This window comes from Myxocyprinus asiaticus, chromosome 26 (assembly GCF_019703515.2).
Source record: "Myxocyprinus asiaticus isolate MX2 ecotype Aquarium Trade chromosome 26, UBuf_Myxa_2, whole genome shotgun sequence".
NCBI classification, from domain to species: domain Eukaryota; kingdom Metazoa; phylum Chordata; class Actinopteri; order Cypriniformes; family Catostomidae; genus Myxocyprinus; species Myxocyprinus asiaticus.
In genome coordinates, this window is record NC_059369.1 from 8,627,501 (window position 1) to 8,649,907 (window position 22,407).

Consider the following 22,407-nt stretch of genomic DNA (forward strand, 5'->3'; position numbering starts at 1 on the left):
CGGAATATTTTGCAATAAAATTCAAATGTAATGTTTAAAATCAACATCTTTATATCAATAGTTTTTTATTTAAACATCATTTTTAATTTGATTACATTAGTTCATTCCCTAAAGATGTTAAGGACACAGTCTTCTACCTTTTGCCTTTTTGTCCATTGTTCAAATACTTTTTTGCTTCAAATCAAAGGTTTTTTTTATTTTTTTTTTTATGGTGTTATTCACCTCGCAGCTGGTTGGTTTGGTTCACTCTTTTATGAAGGATTTTATGAAATCCCGGTGGGGAAAAAAAAATGAGTGGAAGAATACTTCAGGAACAAAGACGGCTGAAAATGTGGTTGGGCGCTGTTGCGCTCTATTTCAAAACTGAACAAACCGTTGTATTTGAGCGTCACTGTCACACATTCAAGCACTGTTCATCTATCTATATCAACAAATTACTTTGGATATTTAAATATGTTCTCAAATATTTTTTTTCTTGTAAACTCCATCTGGTTTGAAAAGCCATTTTCAGTTTGCAGGGCTGAGCACCAGCTGAGTGTTGGTGCCGGCTTGAGAATCAGCATCATTTAGGTGGAAAAGGGGGATCAGAGGCCCCAGGGCACTGGCCCCAGTTGACAATGGCAGAGCAGTAGCAGGTAGTTTAGAAGTCGTTCGGCCTTCCTGCTGGATATTCAAATGTTAACGAACAGTATTGTGGGTGATAATAGAGGGGTGTGTGTCACACATGTGTGTGAGTGTGTGTTTATGCATGTATGTAATTGTGAGGGTGTGTGCACCCCTGAGGAAGAGGTCATTGACACTTAACATGTCCAACATGACTTTATCAACATTAAGATTTTAGTTATAAACATTCATAAATGTTTCAAGGAAATTGTACATGTTGGGTGCAATGACTGGTCACCACCTATTTTATACGTTTTTCAACATTTGCTTTCACTTTTCAATTTCATCTACATGTTCTCTCCATTCCTCTCTTGTAAGATCACCTGATGCTGATGAGTTTATAAACGGCAAACACAACTGGGTCAGTAGAACAAATTCTAAACCCATTAGCCATTGGTAAAAACTGATATATTCTGAGAATGTCCAGTTGCATGCAGATATGTTGGCATTCAGTGTCATTTCTATGTAGTTATAAGTGCATTTAATGTCTGATCATTAAATCTGCTCAGATTTCAGTGAACTGGGAGTTATCGACTGCCAAGATCAGAGATAATATTGACGTTTAGATGCACACTTGAGCATTACACAGCAACGTTTATGCACTTCTAAAAACCATGTGACTAAATGCTGTTGACTGTGGAGTCTCAGAGCTGCACAGCTGCCAAATCCTTTATAATGCTCTCCCGTGTTCTCTTTGTTTCACTATCAGTTACAATGTGCTAATGTTCACACCCATACACAATACAGCGAAAAGTGAATCTGTAACCAATTCGCACAGCAGCTTATTTAAATATATATATATATATATATATATATATATATATATATATATATATATATATATATATATATATATATATATATATTTTTTTTTTTTTTTTTTATTGTCACACAACCATATACACAAGTGCAATAGTGTGTGAAATTCTTGGGTGCAGTTCCGAGCAACATAGCAGTCATGACAGTGATGAGACATAGATGAGACATATACCAATTTACAATAAACATCAGATTTACACAACACAATTTACATATATAATATACACATAATTACACACAACACAATATACAAATAATATACAATGTACAGTATACAATACACACAATATTGAATACACATTATACAATAAAAAATAGTATATATAGTCTATATAAAATGTACAGTAGGTTGTATTGTACTGTATTGACATTCAGGCTGTCGGTTGATAGTCAGTTGCCAGTGTGTTTTTAAGAGAGAATATAATTTAAGACAGTCCAGTGTGAGATAATAAGATTAATAAAGTGCAGTGCTGATGTATATTGATCGTGAGAGATCAAGAGTTCAAAAGTCTGATTGCTTGGTGGAAAAAGCTGTCATGAAGTCGGCTGGTGCGGGTCCTGATGCTGCGATACCGCCTGCCTGATTGTAGCAGTGAGAACAGCCCATGGCTCGGGTGGCTGGAGTCTCTGATGATCCTCCAAGCTTTTTTCACACACCGCCTGGTGTATATGTCCTGGAGGGAGGGAAGCTCACCTCCGATGATGTGTCTGGCAGTTCGCACCACCCTTTGCAGTGTTTTGCGGTTGTGGGCGATGCTATTGCCGTACCAGACGGAGATGCAGCCAGTCAGCTTATGTTAATATTTAAATGATCAACAAACAAGTTTGAAATATATTCATACCATATATTCGATTTTAAACTATGTAGAGGTATAGATGCAACAATGAACTTTAAAACCTTTGATCAAAGCTAAGTTTAAAGGCATAGTTCACCCAAAATTGGAAATTCTCTCATCATTTACTCCCCCTCATGCTTTCCCAGATGTGTATGACTTTCTTTCTTCTGCTAAACACAAATGATGATTTTTAGAAGAATATTTTAGCTCTATTGGTCTAATCAATGCAAGTGAATGGTGACCAAAACGTCTAAGTTCCAAAAAGCACATGAAGGCTGTGTAACAAGTAATCCATACGATGGTTAAATCCATGTTTTCTGAAGCGATCCAATCATCTTTGGGTGAGAACAGACCATTTAAGCTTGATTATGCTTCCTAGTGCTTGACACATGGTTCTTTAAGTGTAATTGAGCTAGAAATCATGATCGCCAAGGAGACTGCTGATGTCAAGATTTATAGTGCAAAATTAGTTATTTTTGGTCTGTTCTCACACAAAACCTATTGGATCGCTCCAGAAGACATGGTTTAACCAACTGGAGTTATATGGATTACATTTATGCTGACTCTATCTCCTTTTAGGAGCTTCAAAGTTTTGGCCACCATTCACTTGCATTGTATGGACCTACAGAGCTGAAATATTCTTCTTAAAATCTTTCATTTGTGTTCTGCAGAAGACAGAAAGTCATACACATCTGGGATGAGGGTGAGTAAATGATGAGAGAATTTTCATTTTTGGATTAACTATTGCTTTAGTGTACAGATTAAGAGAAAGAATTATTTTGGAATAGCACACTATCACACTATTTTTTTTTATTATTATTATTATTATTATTATTATTATTATTATTATTGCTACATTAATACTATACATGCTGTGCACAATATGCACATTTTCTATATGCATAGAATACCTGGATGACCTACTACATTGGGCAAAGTGTGCAGTATACAGAGCACACTGCATGGAATACTGAATACTGTATCCCACACTCAAAAAAAAAAAAAATATTTTATCCTAATTTATAACATTTACACATTTAAATTTCATAACAAATTTCCATTCAATTGAATAGAGTAATCTTTATCAGAATTAAATGAATAAAACATAAATAGATTTGTTTTATTTATTTTTGTGAAAGTTATATATTAAATATATTAAATATTAAATATCAAAAGTGCATATTTCCAGTGAGAAATAAACTGGAAGTAATATCAGCTGCGACTTTTTATGTCTTTTTCTTGACTTTTATGTGAATGAACTGCCAAAAGTTAAGACATGGATGAAAAATGTAAAATAACTGATTCTATTTCCAAGATGATAACTGGACACCACTTGCTGAATTAAACATGCAACGCGATGAGGGCATGTGACAACAAAGTATCCTACCGTTTGAAATGTTTGTCATTGCATAATGCATTCTATTTCACATGCTATTTTTTAAATATAGTATGCATTAGACAGTTTATACTATGCCGTATTCAGAAAATCTTAAGTTGGTTTCCCATTTCCAACGTAGCGAACGTTTTCAATGCACAGCTGCCATAATTAAAACCGGTTCTGGAAGGTTGACAGTGAAAGTGCATGGGGGTGCACTGTGTCAAAATAAAGTCTTTTCACTCTTCCTCTTTTGCCTCAAGCTAAAAGTCAAGATTTCCTTCCAAAGTTCCAGTTCCTAGGAGTGTGGTTTGCTGCCCTCCCTCCCAAAACAGTTCTGTGGAAAAGATTTAACAAGCAGCTTACTGCGCCTGTGTGTGTGTGTGTGTGTGTGCGGGGGGGGGGCTTCAGGGTCACCAAGATGTGAGGGCCCACCTCTCTCTTACACACAGGTGTTTCGAGATTCAACAAGCTTTAATGGCACTGTAAAAAGCGTTCACATTGCAAAAGCGTTAATATACATTGTGGATGTTTACTTTGTACACACACACACACACACACACAATAAAGGTCTTGATCTGGCTGGAGAAAGAAAAAAAACAGACGAGCAAGGGAAAGCATCCAAAAAACACTTCTACTAGGGAGAGGGGAGGGATTGGGAGGGATCAGTGCTGTGGTTGGCTCTTCTGATGGATAGACTTCGGATGGATCGAGTTACACCATTTGCCGTGCATTAGTTTGTTTTCCCCGCTCAGCATAGACAGCGCGAGAGACAAGCTTCACCCACAGTTGTCGCGAGCCAAAGAGCGTAAAAACAATTTCGGCTGAAGTGAGTTAATTTTTGCGGCGGAAATGCATCGTTAGGAGTGTCCGAGCCTGTACAAATTGGAGAGAGAGAGAAAAAAATCGACGAGAAAAAGATTCCCCAAACATCAGAAGTGTTCTAGGTGCAGCGCAAAAATAGAAACGGAGCTATTTTTATTCACCCTGTTGCCCGTTCACGCCGATTTGGATTGAGCGTTTATACTGTACGTCGCGCGCAAGTTCTTCATTCTGAAAACTAGTGAGCTAATTACTTACTGGTTTTATTTGGTTTGGTCTTGGTGAAGTGAATGACTGGGGGATGGTGGTAGTAGTAGTAGAGGAGAGGGAGGAGGGTCTTGGTGCTATTTGATCGGTGCGCTTTTGTAAATCACAAAGCTTCCCATCCAGAGCCTGCAAGGACAAGCTGGACGAGTGCCGCGGGCTCCCGGAATTGTTTTGCGTGGTTCGGATAACACAAACACATGGGGATCTTCTGGGTTTATGGACCGGGCTGCACACGTGCTGTTTAATCTCCACTGGATTTAATAGCGTGAAACACTTTGGAATATATCGCGGAGCCGAGAGTATCGTAGTCTACATGCTCGTTTGGAGAACATTCAGGTAGGATTTCTGGTTTCCCTTCTATCACTTTTGCATGGAAATGTGATGTCACACTGTTAATTCATAACTACTGGTGGCCGTTTTGATTGAGGTGACTGATTGTATGTAGGATCTTAATGAAGAAGAAGAAAAAAAAAAAAAAAAAAAAAAAGCGTGCAATACTGTCACATCGTGTTTCACAGTGCGTAAATTTGACCAAAAAAAAGGTGCAAAACAAGGATTTATTGCCTGTATTTTTTTTTCTGTATCAGATAAAAAAATAAAAAAATAAATAAAAGGTTTATACAATACATGGAAATGCTGTAGAATAATCAAAAACAAAGCTGGAAGCTGATTTAAGTATTCCATTTCCCAATAGTATAGTTTGTGTCTTTTAATGTTATAAACGAGACAGATGGGACAGATTAAATCAATTCAAATGATTTATTCGGCATAATGCACATCTGTCTGTCCCGTAATGGTGAGCAATTAAAGTTGGTACTGGCGTAAAAAAGATTTAGTGCCATACATTTATTGAATTAACCTTTACCTTCCATGCAAGAAGTTGTTTGTCGTTAAAACTGATACGGTCTTTTATGCATGCAACAATATTGATAATAGTTATCAGTTGCCTAATAATGATAATATTAATGTTTTAAACAATTTAAAGGGATGCCGGTTGCCGAGTCCGACCAGAAAGAGAGGGATGGAGGGAGAGAGAGAGTTTGTGTTGTGTTGGTTTTGGAGCCCACGGTCATGCATTAACAGAATCAATTTCCCAGCAGAGCCCATTACCGACCCAACACTCCTGCGCCTCTCACGGCTCTCTGTTGTCTTTATGCATTTACTGCCAACTCAAGAGATTCGCCACGGGTCCACTGTGAATGCATTGATTCGCATGACCCGTACAAAGAAAGCGTTTAGGTCCGGTTCCGAAACAGAGAAAGCGTTTTGTTTGGAGATGCTTTATGAATGTGTCTCCGCTCTGAAGCGCAAAGAGCGAAATTGTTGAAAGACTTTCGCGCTGTGATAAACATACACATGCAGCAAAGCGGATTGAGTTTGGTAAATGATTGACAGCCCAATGAATGAGATTTTTGAGTAAGGCAATTGGCTCTTTTTAGCACTGTTTTCTCGTTTTGTTCGATGTAAATGCAGAATGTTACTTGTGTCAGAATATTGAGGTAAATATTGAGTCCATCAGAAGCAGGGAAGTACGACGGGTGTTGTGATATGGCGTTATATTTGTGCCAAAATTCACGCCATATTGTATGTGTAACGCATTTCCTTAGGCTAACAGTTTTTTTTGCGCGTTGTTACTCAAACTTTGATATGATAATCCCATATTAATAAACTATAAATAAATATAGATTAGAAATAAATTATATATCCATGAACAGTGCAAACTGGTGTCAAGTATAAAGGTTGTAAAACTAATAGAAACATGGACAACTGTTTAAATTTTGTTCATGGATTTAATCTCGTATGTGTATTGCAGTCAAATTTGCTTGTTCCAAAAAACTACAACACCCACACCCCATTTCACTTTAAGCATTTTAATGCAAATGCATAAAACAGAAGATAACAATGCTAAAAACATAACAAACATTAGGTGGGTTTCCATCCAACTATTTTTATGCGCATTTTGAAATTGCGCATTTGAAATGCTGAATGTTAACTTTTGATATGCGAATAATCTTTCTAAATTTGCAAAATGTAATGTGCTACGAGGAGGTGGATTTTCTAGTGTTTTGCAGTTGTTAAAATGCGCATTAAGGTGATGAAAACGGTTTATTCGCAAAACGATGATGTGTTTATTTATTTATTTTTTAGCCCCTTTTCTCCCAATTTGGAATGCCCAATTCCCACTACTTAGTAGATCCTCGTAGTGGCGCGGTTACTCACTTCAATCCGGGTGGTGGAGAACAAGTCTCAGTTGCCTCCGCTTCTGAGACCGCCAATCCATGCATCTTATCATGTGGCTCGTTGTGCATGACACCGTGGAAAATCTGCATGTGGAGGCTCATGCTACTCTCTGCGATCCATGGACAACTTACCACATGCCTCGTTGAGAGCGAGAACCACTAATCGCGACCACGAGGAGGTTACCCCATGTGACTCTAACCTCCCTAGCAACCAGGCCAATTTGGTTGCTTAGGAGACCTGGCTGGAGTCACTCAGCACACCCTGGAGTCAGCGTCAATACTCGCTGAGCTACGCAGGCCCCACGATGACGTGTTTTGACCATTCGTGCATGTGATATGAGTGTGTGATAGCTTGATGTGACTAGCCTACCGAAAGGTCCGACCTTGGCACACAATTCTTTGAACATAGCGCTTGTCATTCGGAAGTGTTTAACACACAGCTGGTCGATAAAGTGGGTCCTCACAATCCGCCAGAACAGTTTTGAGAGGTATGCGGAGACTGGCGGTGTGTGGGCATCGCAGCTATTTCAGCCCACATTATATCAGATATTACTCTTATTTTGCGGTGTCTCATGGATGCATTTAATAAAATGAGATACTTGCTCCAATCTTGCAAATAAAACTGTCCCCAAAGCAGGGAGAGGTCATTCAGCTGTTCCATCATGACGAAGCGGCTCCCTCATGATAATGCGCATTACGTAGTGGATGGAAACGCACAACAATTCGTGTTTTCTCAAGTCGAATTTTTAGAAATGCGCTTAAAAAATGCTAAACATTTTGGATAGAAACCCAGCAACTGTGTGTGTTAGTCACTTGTACAATTGTGTCAAATGTATACACTGTCCCAATCTTATGGGTCCTTTTTTATGAAGCCATTATCCATTGACATGATCGCAAATAAAACGATAAACCACAAATTGTACTTTTTTACATGTGATGTAATCCCTGTAGTTAATTTCTAATCTTCCAAACTGATGATGTTACTACACACTCCTGCATTTCTCTTAATGCATGTTTTTGTTAATTTGTGTTTCATGGATATGTGTCACTGAATTTATGAGTTTAAAGTCATCATTCGGTGATCTGGTGTCTATCTCTGTGAAATACTATAAACACAGACCGCAACAGTCTGTGCCGCCACCCCCGTCTCCTCTTTATCACTGTTGAACCTGTCAACCTTCTTTCAGAGAGAGCCTGATAACATCAACCTCTTCTGAAACTTCACTGTGAAGCAGCTTCAGTAGTTTTAGTGTTTGTGGGTGTGTGAATAAAGCCAGTTGCAACAGCTGGCCACATTGTGCCCACTAAGCCCATGGCAGTGCTGCTGTCTTCTGTTCAGTCTTGGTCAGGCTTGAGTAACTGATTTAACCTTTAAAGCATGGAGGTCTCCGCAGTGCTCCGGACTGCATGGACCCTGAGCCTGTCTATTGTTCCCTTCACCCACACCTGCAAGAGAGGGATTTGGGAGAGTGGGGGCAGGGAGTTGAGTTGCACAGGTGGGGTGGTGATTTGGAGCAACAAGTTGTGACTTCTCAGCTGTAATCCTGCTGTAAACAACTTTATGATTTCAGTCCTCTAGTGTGGGAGAGCTGTAATCTCAGAGCTCAGACTCAAACCACACAAGTTGGAATTAGTAGTTAACCAATTTATTTATATTTTTTTAATGGCATATATGCCTATATAGAGAGAGCAGGGTGACTGATATAATGGCTGATATACATATATCATTTTACCATAAATAGTCAACAGAAATGTATGTTGCATTGACCTCGCTGACTGCATGCATTACGTGCATACATTTTTAAGTATTTAAATACATTCCACAGATTGTACCCCTGAAAACTGCCAAATATTGTCAGATTAACTGGACTGCCCAATTAAGGTAGTTGAAACCACATGTCAAACAGTTGAGAAATCCATATTTAGCCATTTTCAAGATCATAACCAGGCCCATACGAATATGTGCAGGTTTCATAAATTTGTACACATCCTCCACCAATTGTATATTTGTTTATTAAATCTTTTAGCTAAGTTAATAGTGCTTACAGCAGCCATTAAGATTGTAGTACTCTCAACTTAACTGAACAAAGTGTCAACACAGAAAATGTCAAAAAGGTCCACAGATTCCGTTTGGGACTGATCATAACTCATCTATCATTTTACATCTTTTATGCTCTCACTCATTCACCCGTTTTCTCGGTACCAGGCCTCAGGCAGACCTGCAGGCTTTGTGTTAAACTGCAGCGAACTTGCGGATTGAAATACAACTTAACAGTTAAGTGACATAATTCTCCCCTGCATCAGGATGCATAAAACTAACTGAGCAGATCTTGTCATTGAACATGTCCACGGGCAGTGTTTATTTCATAACATTAACTAAAACCACAGCAAGTCCCTCAACGTCACCGATCAGCTTTCTTCTTTTGGCCCTTATTGTCGCATTTCCTGCAGCTGGACTCCCAAGTGCTTGCGGGCGGGTGCAGGGTGGATCTGCGCCTGTAGGCAATCTGACTGGAACAACCTGCCAATTCAAGCAGCTTGCCAGTATTCCAGCCTCTCTCTAACTCCAGCCTGGGAAACGCAGCCAAAAACATCAGCCAGTGCGTGATTGCATCGTATTGAGAGTGGCTGTTATGAAAGTAGCTGGGGAGCAGCTAAACACTAACATGTTGCGTGACTAGCCGCTCTCTCTCTCCTCGCAGGGCCTGTCCGGACTCATACACCGGAGGGCAAGTATGGAAAACCAAACCCAAGACATTCAATAGAAAACACGTTGCGCTCACCATATATTGAAAAGTAATTCAAGATGGCTGACCTTTGTATGTCCTTTGTTTCTGATTTGCATTAGGTTTCTCTCTCGCTCTCATTGCCCAATCCTGGCCTTTTTTTTTCTGGTCTGTGTAGCTCCCTGTGGTGTTTCTGTTAATTATGAATAGAGCTTGTGAGGAATTTCTGTCAGTGACGATGAAATTATTCCAGGGTTTTGGAAATATCCCTCTTTATTTCTTGGATAATATTGAGCCGGAGGACATGATATAGCTCTGTGAAGCTGTGATTAGACTCTCAGTGCCGTATTAAACCGGGGCTCCTGTTGTACATACTGCTTAATCCATACTGTGTTTCCCGGCTCCACCGATAGAGCCATTCTGCTGATGTGTGCAGTCCTGCATGGATCAAGGATGCTCTTGTGAAAATAAATTCATTTGGAAGTTTAATATGATCGGCATATTTTGGACCCTTTCACATCCACAAAGTGTCCAAACATAAAAGCTTTTAATATCTCAAGCGCACAGGGAAAATAGACAACCTTGTGTCACCTCTTCTCTTCTCTTCTCTTCTCTTCTCTTCTCTTCTCAGCTTTTCTCATTGTGACTGCGTTTACGTGGACCCCAGAAAGTGGCTTATTGCAAGAAAGTGGCTTTCCCATTTAAATACACTGTATAAGCGGCAAACTCTTTACTGCCATATACATGCCGCTTGGTCAGTAAGCAGCTTTCTTCACAGCAATGTAATTTCCCTGCGACGCTTGTGTAAATAACAAACATGGCATCCGAGCAAGACTTTGCTATTTTATTCTCCATTGCTTCGCTTTATTTTCAGATATTCCAGAGTTGTTGCTGTTTGTTTCCTTAACTTTACATCGTGACCTACAGTGGAATAGCGCTGCAATAGTGGGGTTTCCCTCTTAAGTCAAACTCCGGGACTTCCCCAATGTACAAGTGCATATACACAAATGTGAGGATGGTTAATATTTTACATTGGTGTTTATAAATGGGTGAAGTTTATTGTGTTTGTGCTTCTCCCACTTTACTCCCAGAAATGTTTAATTCTTTCCACTGTGTCGACTTGTTGCTGGGCTCTATCCTTTGACATTTGTTATCCGGTCTGTTCATGCACATGCGCACTCCTCAAAAACCTGTAACACCGCTGCTTATGTGTTTACATGACCACATTCTCTGGAAGAAACCCAGGTGTGTTACACCGCTTTCTATTAATCCCGTAAGCAGCATAAGCAAAACAACTTTTCAGAACGCCACTTTCTGCAAAAACATTGGAATAAACCGTTTTCTTAAGTGCTTGTAAACGTGGTCAATGTCTCATTTCATCTCATCTTAATATTATCTCTTATTGTCTCTTTTTCACCTGGTCTATTCTCATTTTACATCTCATCTCTTCCACACTTCTCTACTTGTCTCAACCAGCCTATCTTTTTATCTTGTCTCACCTCCTCTTCTCTTCTTTTCTCATTGTGTCTTATCTTGTCTCGTCTGTTCTAGTCTCATTTCTTCTTTGCTAGTCTTATCTCATCTTGTCTCGGCTTCTCTTCTCGTCTGTTCGATTCCCCTTTTCTTATCTCACATTGTCTCTCGTCTTGTCTGTTCTTATTTCGCCTCTTCTTGTCTTATCTCATCTAGTCTCTCCTTCTTTTCTCATCTGTTCCATTCTCTTATTTTCTCATCTAGTTACTCTTTTTATCTTGCCTCACCTCACCTGCTCTTCCCTTCTTTTCTCATAGCATCTTATCTCGTCTTGTCTGTTCTCTTCTCATGTCTTCTCTTGTTGTCTTATCTCATCTCTTCTCGTCTGTGCTATTCTCCTTTTCTCTTCTCGTCTAATCTCATGTTGTCTCTCTACTTGTCCTGTCTATTCTAGTCTCATTTTGTCTCTTCTTCTCTTATCTCATTTCGACTTTCCTTTTCTCATCTGTTCCATTCTCCTCTTTTCTCATTTAATCTCTTCTACTCTTATCTCCTTGTTGCATTTTCCTCCATCTCTTTGTCTTGTCTCACCTTATCTCTCCTTGTTTTCTAATCTTTTCTGATTGACTTTTGTCTCATTTTGTCTCATCTCGTCTCTCTTGACTTGTCTCAAATGATGTAGTCTCAGTTTGTCTCCATGTCTTATCATGTCTTTTCTCCTTTTTGATATATTCTTATTTTCTCATCTTGTCTCTCTTCTTGTCTCATCTCATCTGGTCTATTCTCTTCTTTTCTCATCTTGTCTCATTTTGTCTTTCCTTCTCACCTCATCTCTCCTCCTTTTCTGAAATCGTCTGCTCAATCTCATTTTGTCTCATGTTTTTTCTCCTCTATTCTAGTCTCTTCTCTTCTCGTCTTATCTTACCTGTCTCTCCTCATGTCGTCTGTTCTCTTCTCTTCTTTTTCATCTCATCTGTTCTACTCTTGTCTCTGTTTGTCTCATCTTCTCATCATGTCACCTCTATTCTTTTCTCATATCTTCTCTTCCTGTCTCCTCATTTGTTCTATTCTCATCTTGTCTCTCCATCTCATCTCGACTGTTCTACTCTCATCTCATTTTGTCTTCTCTCCTTTTGTCTTCTTTCATCTACACTCTTCATTATATTGCTTGAGAAAGAGCCACCACTATTGATCACATTATGGTAAAGCACGACAGCCCAGGTTTCCTTGCAGACAAATTGTAGATATGGGGTCTATGGAATCAACAGCAGAGCATCTTGCTTGGTCTCAGGACTGTGGATTGCATTTCAGTTGGAGAACTTCCTCAAGCCACTTCCCATTAAACTAATCAATTGAGAACTGATCAATGCAGCATATGCATATTACAGTGTGGGAGCAGGTGTGCCAAGCCGCTAATTGCATAAATGTCAATACTGTATGTGTGCAAGCTGTGGTGAGAAAGCATTCAGGAAGTGTTTCAGGCCTGTCTCTCTCTCTCTCTCTTTGCCAAGCTGTTTGTTGTCTCCATGTAAATTGTTTATATCCGTTCAGGCTTTGCTGGCATGAATAATTTGTATCTTTATAAATATTTGACTTTACACAGCTCATTAATATGCACGGATGATTGTCTCTCCAGGACACGGCCCCAACCACAGCACGCAGACCTCTGGAAAATCTTTCCCTCTGTTATACTTTCAGACTTCCTGTTTTCCAGGCACAGCAAACACAGTCGAACTCAATTACTCAACCCAAACACACATTTAAAGACTCCATGAAATGGCATGACGGGCGCAGGTTTCTTTCTCTGATGACGTATTTCCTATTGAAACAGGAAGTAGGGGCTGGACACATCAAAGGGTTTGTCCCACCTGTTTTTAAGAAGTGAATAGGCTTAAGTTTATGTCACTACCGTGAACCATGATTTGCTTCTTGTTATTGCTTGTCAGAACTAGCTAGTCTTAAGATGAGGTGCATACAAAATTTATATAGCATTTAATTGGACAAAAATGTGTTTACCCCCATGTGGACAAGATGATGTCATTAATATTTTTGGTCAGTTTTCCTGAAAGAGAAAGGCTGTATATTTTTAATGGTTCTATCTGTTAAAATGTCATTTTTGTAAACTTCTGGGAGCACACTAACATATAGATTAGCCCTAAAGATAACACACATGGACTTAAAGCCAAAAATCTAAAATTGTTATTTCAGTTTTGATTTGATATCTTGTTTTGGGTCTGAGAGACCCCAAGCCTATTTTAGTAGCTCAAAAAAAAAAACATACTTATATGTGCTAAAAGTTCATTTTGTCAACGTTCAAGAGCACAGTGTGTAGATTAGCCTACTTTTCCCAAACAGAAAAGTAAAACACTACTAGAATGGATAACTTGTTTTACTAGCTTTATAATTGGTTAAAGCATTAAAGACATAAGTAAACTGGGTTTTGATATGGTCAGATTAATATATTTAAGAAATGTGAAGAAAAATAAGAGGTTATTTTCAAATGTCTATTATTATTTTATTATTGGGCTCTCTAGAACCCCAAACATAAAACCAGTAAAGTCAGTCTCAACTTTACATAAGAGTTAATGACACACAGACTGCATCCTTGAATACAGTGCAAACATATGAAAGTGTAAATTGATGGGTATGCCAGCAGCTCAATGTGCGTTTCCGCCTTCCTGGATTCACAAGCGCTCGCTCTCCCCCTCTCTGTCTGTTTTTTGACCTTCCAGTCAGGGACAGATTTTCAATCATGGGTATTGGCTGCCAAATGCACACACACACATGCACACACACACTGAATGATAAGTTGAGAGTGAACCTGTATATAAACACTGAACCCGACAGAGGTCCTGCATGAGGAAATAGTTATAAAAGTGCCTGAAATATATATTGATGTTTGTATGTGTGTGTTTCAGGTAACATCTACATCAGTGCAGTACAGGAGGTGTGTGTCCTCTGTGCCAGCGATGGGGTGGAGAGAACTGACGATTGACCTGCTGCTACTGCTGCTGCTGGCAGGTTCCCACCTGGAGGCTGTGAGCTTTCCTGAGGACAACATCCCGCTGGACGTCGTGGACAGAAACTGTAAGAGCCAGCAGACATGTACAAAGATTATCAGTTCATAAACACTTTTCGCCCTGTCCCTCACACAATGCTATCTTATGACATCTAAACTCTTTACTATAGTGTATGACTTTACATTTTAACATTTGTATTCCATAATCAACTAATTAACATGCTGTTGCCATAAACGATCAATACCAACATCGATCTCTGTTGATGCTAATACTGAATAACGGTGCATCTGATTTTTCTGCAGATGCTCGACAGTACCCGGTGTTCCGAGGACGCCCCTCCGGCAACGAATCTCAGCACAGACTGGACTTTCAGCTCATGACACAGATACATGATACGCTGTTCATTGCGGGCAGGTAAGTCAGCACTGAAACAGGATGTGGATTCGAGACTTTCGACCGTTTGACTTGTTCAGACCACTCGGATGAACTACACTGCAAAAAAACCAAAAAAACCAAAAAAAAAACAATTCTCTTAATCAGAATTTTTTACCTTGTTTTCCAGTAAAAATATACAAAATATCCTTAAAACAAGTCACATTTTACTTAATTGCATGACTTACAGAATATATCTTAAATGTTGTTTATTTTTCTTATCCCTTTGGCAAATATTATTATTTTTTTTTATATAAGCATAAAACTAACAAAATTTTGTGAGATTTATGAAAAAAAAACAAAAAAACTTTTTTTCAGATAAGAAAAATAAACAGCTAAAAAAGATAAAACAGCTTAATTCATGATATATTTTCTAAAAATCAAGTCTTATCGTAAGCAGTGTTGCTTTTCTAACAAACTCTGTTTTAAAGATGTTCCGACATTTTTACTGGAAAACAAGACAAAAATACTGATTAAACATTTTATTTTTTTGCAGTGTGGTTAGGATAGGGGTTAGGAGAACTGTGCGTGTGTGTTAGTGTAGTCTAAACTGTTTTTTTCTCTTGCAGGGACCAGGTTTATTTAGTGAGTCTGAGAGAATCTTACAGGAACGAGATTATCCCATACAGGGTGAGTTAACACAAATCACTTTAAAGCATCAAGTGATGCATCTTATCTCTTTCATGTTAATGAGTGTTTCTGCCCTAACTAGCCACAACTAAACATGTCGACGGTTGCTAGGTTTCTGTTTTTGTTACGCAGGGTGGCCCCGTCCACAGCAAAATCTCATTAGTGCAAAATATCGCTCAACATAGCTTTGTTTAACATCATATGTATTTTGATTGGCTGTGATTTTTGTAGTTTCCCATAGCATTACCATTTTTAGTGTGAACACTCATATGGCAAAAAATAAACAAATAAATAAGAAGTTTACATACACTAAGTTAATTGTGCCTTTAAGCTTGGAAAATTCCAGAAAATTATGTCAAGCCTTTAGGCAATTAGCCAATTAGCTTCTGGTAGGCAAATTGGTGTCATTTGGAGGTGTACATGTGGATGTATTTTAAGGCCTACCTTTAAACTTTAAAGTGCATCTTTGCTTGACATCATGGGTAAATCAAAAGTAATCAGCCAAGACCTCAGAAAAAAATTGTGGACATCTACAAGTCTGGTTCATCCTTGGGATGCCAGTTTCCAGATGCCTGAAAATACCACATTCATCTGTACAAACAATAGTACGCAAGTATAAACTAGGGATGGGCAATTTGGTCATTTTGTCTACTCGAGTACTCAGACTAATCGAGGGGCAATGACATGTACACAACTGTATATATAATAACATGTCTGACAAACGTCTTTGGCTGCTGCACTGTGTCTTGTCGTTTCAGTGTATCGTCTATTCATTATTATAGGCTGCTATAGGTTACAAAATGTACAAAAGATTGCATAATCAAAATAGAATGCATCATTTTGTCATTATGTGAAGATTCGCTGCCCAACTCAATGAAAGAATGTGCACAACGCGCGTCTGTCTGTTCTTCCTTCAGGTTACCATAGTAATCTTAGTAAGCACGCACCAGTTTTTTTTAGTGACTGTCTGAACCGTAAATTTTCAAATCACGGTCGGCTTAACAGGAGATGCCATAACCATTGCATTTTTAATATGCGTGTTAAGTTGAAGTTCAGTTTTGAAGATGCTGCATTCTGTTCCATTTAGCTGCACTCTGACTAGCTGTTTGAAACGCTCACCTGCTCTATATGCATTGAGTCCACTGAACACGCCTGGTGTGTGTGCGCGAGTGTGTGTCTCCCCAAGTGTTCGCTCCTGGGGGAAAGCCACGATGCACGATTGTTGTTGCTGTGATGATTCATGAAGCGTTCCATTCAACTCGGAGAGTCGGAATTTACCCCTTTCAACTGGGGAAAGTGCAACGGAATGACACTTTGTCATACTTCTAACTTGGAAACTCATGTGGAAATCTTCAACTCCCATTTCGTTGAGATGCAGGTGTGTGTTACGAGACAGGTGTTCAAAACACATTTAATTACACTCTCTTTTGATTATTATAATGATAGCATTGCAGCATCGTATATCAGTTTGGCTGCTATGAGACGTCTCTGACAATCAGTGTACCCCTCAAAATCACAAAGTAATCAATCTCGAAATTAAAAATAAGCTCCCTCTTTGACACGTGTGTGTTTAGTTGTCAGGTAATTGTCACTGAATTTCAAATCAAGTGAAGTCACATCATGCATGATCACCACTGATCATTGTTTTCATGATCGATCATTGCTGCCACGTCCGAGTACCCAAGTACTCGAGTACTCGTGCCCATCCCTAGTATAAACACCATGGGACCATGCAGCCATCATACTGCTCAGGAAGGTGACACATTCCATCTCCTAGAGATGAACGTAGTTTGGTTCGTAAAGTGAAAATCAATCCCAGAACAACAGCAAAGGACCTTGTGAAGATGCTGGAGGAAACAGGTAGACAAGTATCTATATCCACAGTAAAATGAGTCCTATATTGACATAACCTGAAAGGCTGCTCAGCAAGGAAGAAGCCACTGCTCCAAAACCGCCATAAAAAAGCCAGACTACAGTTTGCAGGTGCACATGGGGACAAAGATCTTACTTTTTAGAGAAAATTGAACTGTTTGGCCTTAATGACCATTATTACGTTTGGAGGAAAAAGGGTGAGGCTTGCAAGCCGAAGAACACCATCCCAACCGTGAAGCATGGGGGTGGCAGCATCATGTTGTGGGGGTGCTTTGCTGCAGGAGGGACTGGCACACTTCACAAAATAGATGGCATCATGAGGAAGGAAAATGATGTGGATACACTGAAGCAAAATCTCAAGACATCAGCCAGGATTTTAAAGCTCGGTCAAAAATGGGTCTTCCAAATGGACAATGACTCCAAGCATACCTCCAAAGTTGTGGCAAAATGGCTTAAGGACAATAAAGTCAAGGTATTGGAGTGGCCATCACAAAGCCCTGACCTCAATCCGATAGAAAAGTTGTAGGCAAAACTGAAAAAGCGTGTGCGAGCAAGGAGGCCTACAAACCTGACTCAGTTACACCAGTTCTGTCTGGAGAAATGGGCCAAAATTCCAGCAACTTATTGTGAGAAGATTGTGGAAGGCTACCCAAAATGTTTGACCCAAGTTAAAAGTTTAAAGGCAATGCTACCAAATACTAACAAAGTGTATGCAAACTTCTGTTCAAATGTATTTGGCTAAGGTGCATGTAAACTTCTGACTTCAACTGTGTGTGTGTGTATATATATATATATATATATATATATATATATATATATATATATATATATATATATATATATTACACTCCGATCAGCCACAACATTAAAACCAGTCTAAAGACTGTTGTGTGTGAAAATACCATGAGATCTGCAGTTACAGAATTACTCAAACCAGCCCATCTGGCACCAAAAATCATGCCATGGTCGAAGTCACTGAGATCACATTTTTTACGCATTCTGATGGTTGATGTGAACATTAACTGAAGCTCCTGACCCATATTTGCATGATTTTATGCACTGCACTGCTGCCATACGATTGGCTGATTAAATAATCGCATGGATGATTGTTGGTCCCAGACAGGCTGGTTTGAGTATTTCTGTAACTGCTGATCTCCCGGGATTTTCACACACAACAGTCTCTAGAATTTACTCGGAATGGTGCCAAAAACTAAAAACTAAAGATGGATATGACAGTAGACAAAGATAAAGTTAATATTAATAAATAATATTCTTAATAATATTCTTAATGTAAAAAAGTATACACTGCCATTTAAAAGTTTGGGGTCACTTGACTGAAATGTTTCACGTGATCTTAAAAACCTTTTGATCTGAAGGCATGTGCTTAAATGTTTGAAATTATATTTGTAGACAAAAATATAATTGTGTCAACATATTTATTTCTTTAGAAAACTAAAATTTTATTTAAAAAACAGTTATTGAATTGGATGACTTGGACCGAATAATAAAGAAAAGCAGCCAATAAGTGCCCATCATAGATGGGAACTCCTTCAATACTGTTTAAAAAGCATCCCAGGGTGATACCTCAAGAAGCTGGTTGAGAAAATGTCAAGAGTACATTTCTGCAAATTCTAGGCAAAGGGTGACTACTTTGAAGATGCTAAAATTTAACATATTTGTGATTTATTTTGGATTGTTTTAGTCACAACATAATTCCCATAGTTCCATTTCTGTTATTCCATAGTTTTGATGACTTCACTATTATTCTAAAATGTGAAGAAAAAAATTATAATAAAGAATGAGTAAGAGACCCCAAACTTTTGAACAGCAGTGTATATAATATAATATATGCATACATATTTTTTTCTCTTAATACATTATATGTTAGCTTTACATTTTTCATATATATTTTTGCTCATTTTGTAAAATATTTCAGAATACATCAAACAACATCTCAAAAGAGATATTGTTTTTAAATATAATATATTTTTTAATCATATCGTTTTTACTCATCCTTGAAAACTTGTCAAGTCATGCCTGGTTAAGACATGGTATAAATGTTGATGTTAATGTTTAAGGGTGTGTGGGAGAGAAACCGTGTTTAACAGTGATTGTGTGATGTCACAGAAACTGACGTGGCGGTCGGGACAGGCGGACAGAGAGACGTGCGCCATGAAGGGAAAACATAGAGTGAGTCCATCACCTTTTCAACATAAATCTACCTTCGCTGTTTACAGTACTGAAGCATCCATAAATCTCACTGTATGTGTTCCTCACAGGATGAGTGCCATAACTTCATTAAAGTCCTGGTTCCGAGAAATGACGATCTGGTGTTCATCTGTGGAACAAATGGTTTTAACCCCATGTGCCGCTACTACAGGGTTAGTCACCCTGTTTATATAGGCTACGTGTCGGTTTCTCTGTCTGTCTCCATTATTTTACTCTTATTAAGTGACTGGTTAATGTAAAACTGCTCCGATTCACAATGCATTGAAGATAAAGACTCAATATCTCTCTTGTCTCTCTCTATATATCCATATTTTATTTAGTTGGACAACCTGGAGTTTGATGGGGAAGAAATCAGCGGGTTGGCCCGTTGCCCGTTTGACGCCAAGCAGACGAACGTTGCCCTGTTTGCTGGTATGAGAGTTGTCACTATAATGAAGAGGATGATGAGTAACTTTTTTTTGATAAAATTAACACTCAAATAACAGCAAACACGCATATGAATTAGTCTGTACAGGCCACAAGCTGCAAAAAATCACTTAATCTTTATGCACTAAAAAAATCAATATGAAGAATTGCATAAGATATTAAGACTTTTAATGTTGTCAGAGAAAGGGGGGCCTGGGTAGCTCAGTGGTAAAAGACGCTGTCTACCACCCCTGGAGTTCGCTTGTTCTCCAGCCAGGTCTCCTAAGCAACCAAATTGGCCCAGTTGCTAGGGAGGGTAGAGTCACATGGGGTAACCTCCACGTGGTCGCTATAATGTGGTTCGTTCTCGGTGGGGCGCGTGGTGAGTTGAGCGCAGATGGATGGCGTGAAGCCTCCACATACGCTATGTCTCCGTGGCAACGCGCTCAACAAGCCACATGATAAGATGCATGGGTTGATGGTCTCAGACACGGAGGCAACTGGGATTCATCCTCCGCCACCCGGATTGAGGCGAATCACTACACGACCACGAGGACTTAAAAGCGCACTGGGAATTGGGCATTGGGTGAAAAAAAAAAAAAAATGGTATCAGAGAATATAACTTGAATGTTAGATTTATGCTAAAAACAAGGAAAAAAAATATTGCCAATGTGGTAAAAACACATAATCCAATACATCTAAAAAAATAATCCTTAATTGATCTTGTTTTAGGGACATTTATATATATTTACTCGAAAACTAGATGAACATACCGATTAAAAAAATGTTTTTTGTGCCGTGAAGTTGCTTGTTAAATGTTTGTTAAGGCCCATTTACACCAAGAGCGAGTATTCGCCATGAAGAAGATTTTGAATCAAAACCATTATAAGGAGCAGAATTGTTATTGAGATATCAACAGCTGTTGATGTAGGTCTCTGAGTTCAAGGAATGTATGAAAGCCGTAGCGGTACCAAACAAGTGGTGCAAAGCGTGATATGAAGTGTCAGATGCATTGTATCTTCATTAAAGCCTGTGAACATCCAGAGTGCTTTTTCGTTTTGCTCTTGTTGTGAATGGACCCTTCGTATGCAATTCGTTTTGCTTTTCCATTTCGTTCTTGGTGTGAATAGGCCTTTAGTGTTCGTGTACATGTGCTGAAATGCAAGTATGTATATTGCATGAGTTACATGAGTGTGTTTTAAGGTCATATGTGTATGTGTTATAGATGGTAAGCTGTATTCTGCTACTGTGGCAGACTTCCTGGCCAGTGATGCCGTCATCTATCGTAGCATGGGGGACGGCTCTGCCCTCCGCACCATAAAATACGACTCCAAGTGGTTAAAAGGTACAACAGCTCTTGCTTATTTGCTTTGCATACATAGTGGTAGAGGAGGCAGCATAGCTTAAATCTTCTAGCACAATATGATCATTTATCACTTTAATATCACAATATCAGTAGTCATTTTTGCTGAAAATTCAGTCAAAAAATGTTTTATCATATAGTAATGCCTTTTTTATATATATATATATATATATATATAATTCAAAATTGAACGGTACTTCTCATTTCATAATTTTCTTTTTTTTTTATGTGGAAGAAAGGCTTAAAACAGTAAAACTAACATTGGATAGCCAATGTATCCAACCAAAACCTATTTACACTGGAAGCGCTCCTCTGTGACTAGGTTTGGAGAGAAGGCTTTAAATCACATGACAGATTTACTACGGCATAAACAGGATAGCAGAATTTCTTACGTCAGTGATATATACTGTCATGCTAGCATTGCTAAACCCGCTGAACCCAGTAGACATCTGAACTATAACCCCTAGTTGTGTCTTAAGGAAGAACTGGGTTGATATGAGAGAGCAGAAAATGGTGGGTGTTGATGTGAAATCCAGCTTCCCGTAGCACAATCTAGGTCAACAGTCGGCACACTCTACTCAGCCAACAAAAAAGCATCAAAATGTAACTTGGGGTCAGCTTAGGAGATACTAATGCTTTCGTTTTCTCTCTTTCTCAGAGCCACATTTCCTCCACGCTGTGGATTATGGGGATTACGTGTACTTTTTCTTCAGAGAAATCGCAGCAGAACATAACAACCTGGGGAAGGTACGACTCGCATCATAACATAACACAACACAACAAAATAGAGCGGGGACGTTAACATCACAAAAACACACACATACTGTACACTTCTTACAAAAACGTATTATGGAAGTGCCATGGCACATTGATGGTGTCAGACTGTAATACCTGGTACTGATATACAGTGGCCCCAAGAAGTGTTCCAAAACTTAGTGAGCTGCCTCGCTGTCTCCTTCCTACATAGGCAGCTGTCATCTATGGCAGTATCCTTGCTGAAATGAAGCCTCATAAGAGACCGATTTGGAATGCTCTACATAGGCAGAAGCTCCGTGCATCATTCAAATAGCGCTCCTCATGCACAGCACACGGGACATTCGACTCGCAACTGATTTCAATACAGGTGACGCAAGAGAAACAACGCAATCCTGTAATGAGCCTAAATACGCATGGCACACACATATTTTGGGTAAAATAAATGGGTTTTGTATCATATTAAACTGTTATTTATCGAT

General features: G+C 38.9%; 1 protein-coding gene across 5 annotated transcripts in view; it reads left to right on the forward strand.

Moving 5' to 3' along the window:
* Positions 1-22,407, forward strand: part of LOC127417018 (semaphorin-6D-like) — a 71,101-nt gene that overhangs the window by 35,705 nt on the left and 12,989 nt on the right. For 4 of the 5 annotated variants that reach the window (XM_051656696.1, XM_051656697.1, XM_051656699.1 and 1 more), the window contains exons 2-9: positions 14,140-14,308; positions 14,544-14,655; positions 15,243-15,303; positions 19,303-19,365; positions 19,455-19,556; positions 19,725-19,815; positions 21,035-21,154; positions 21,831-21,919. In XM_051656696.1, coding sequence (XP_051512656.1) covers positions 14,140-14,308; positions 14,544-14,655; positions 15,243-15,303; positions 19,303-19,365; positions 19,455-19,556; positions 19,725-19,815; positions 21,035-21,154; positions 21,831-21,919 — 807 coding nt within the window. Of the gene's footprint in view, positions 1-4,449; positions 5,119-14,139; positions 14,309-14,543; positions 14,656-15,242; positions 15,304-19,302; positions 19,366-19,454; positions 19,557-19,724; positions 19,816-21,034; positions 21,155-21,830; positions 21,920-22,407 lie in introns of those variants that run through there. The other variant, XM_051656698.1, reaches the window with a different exon arrangement.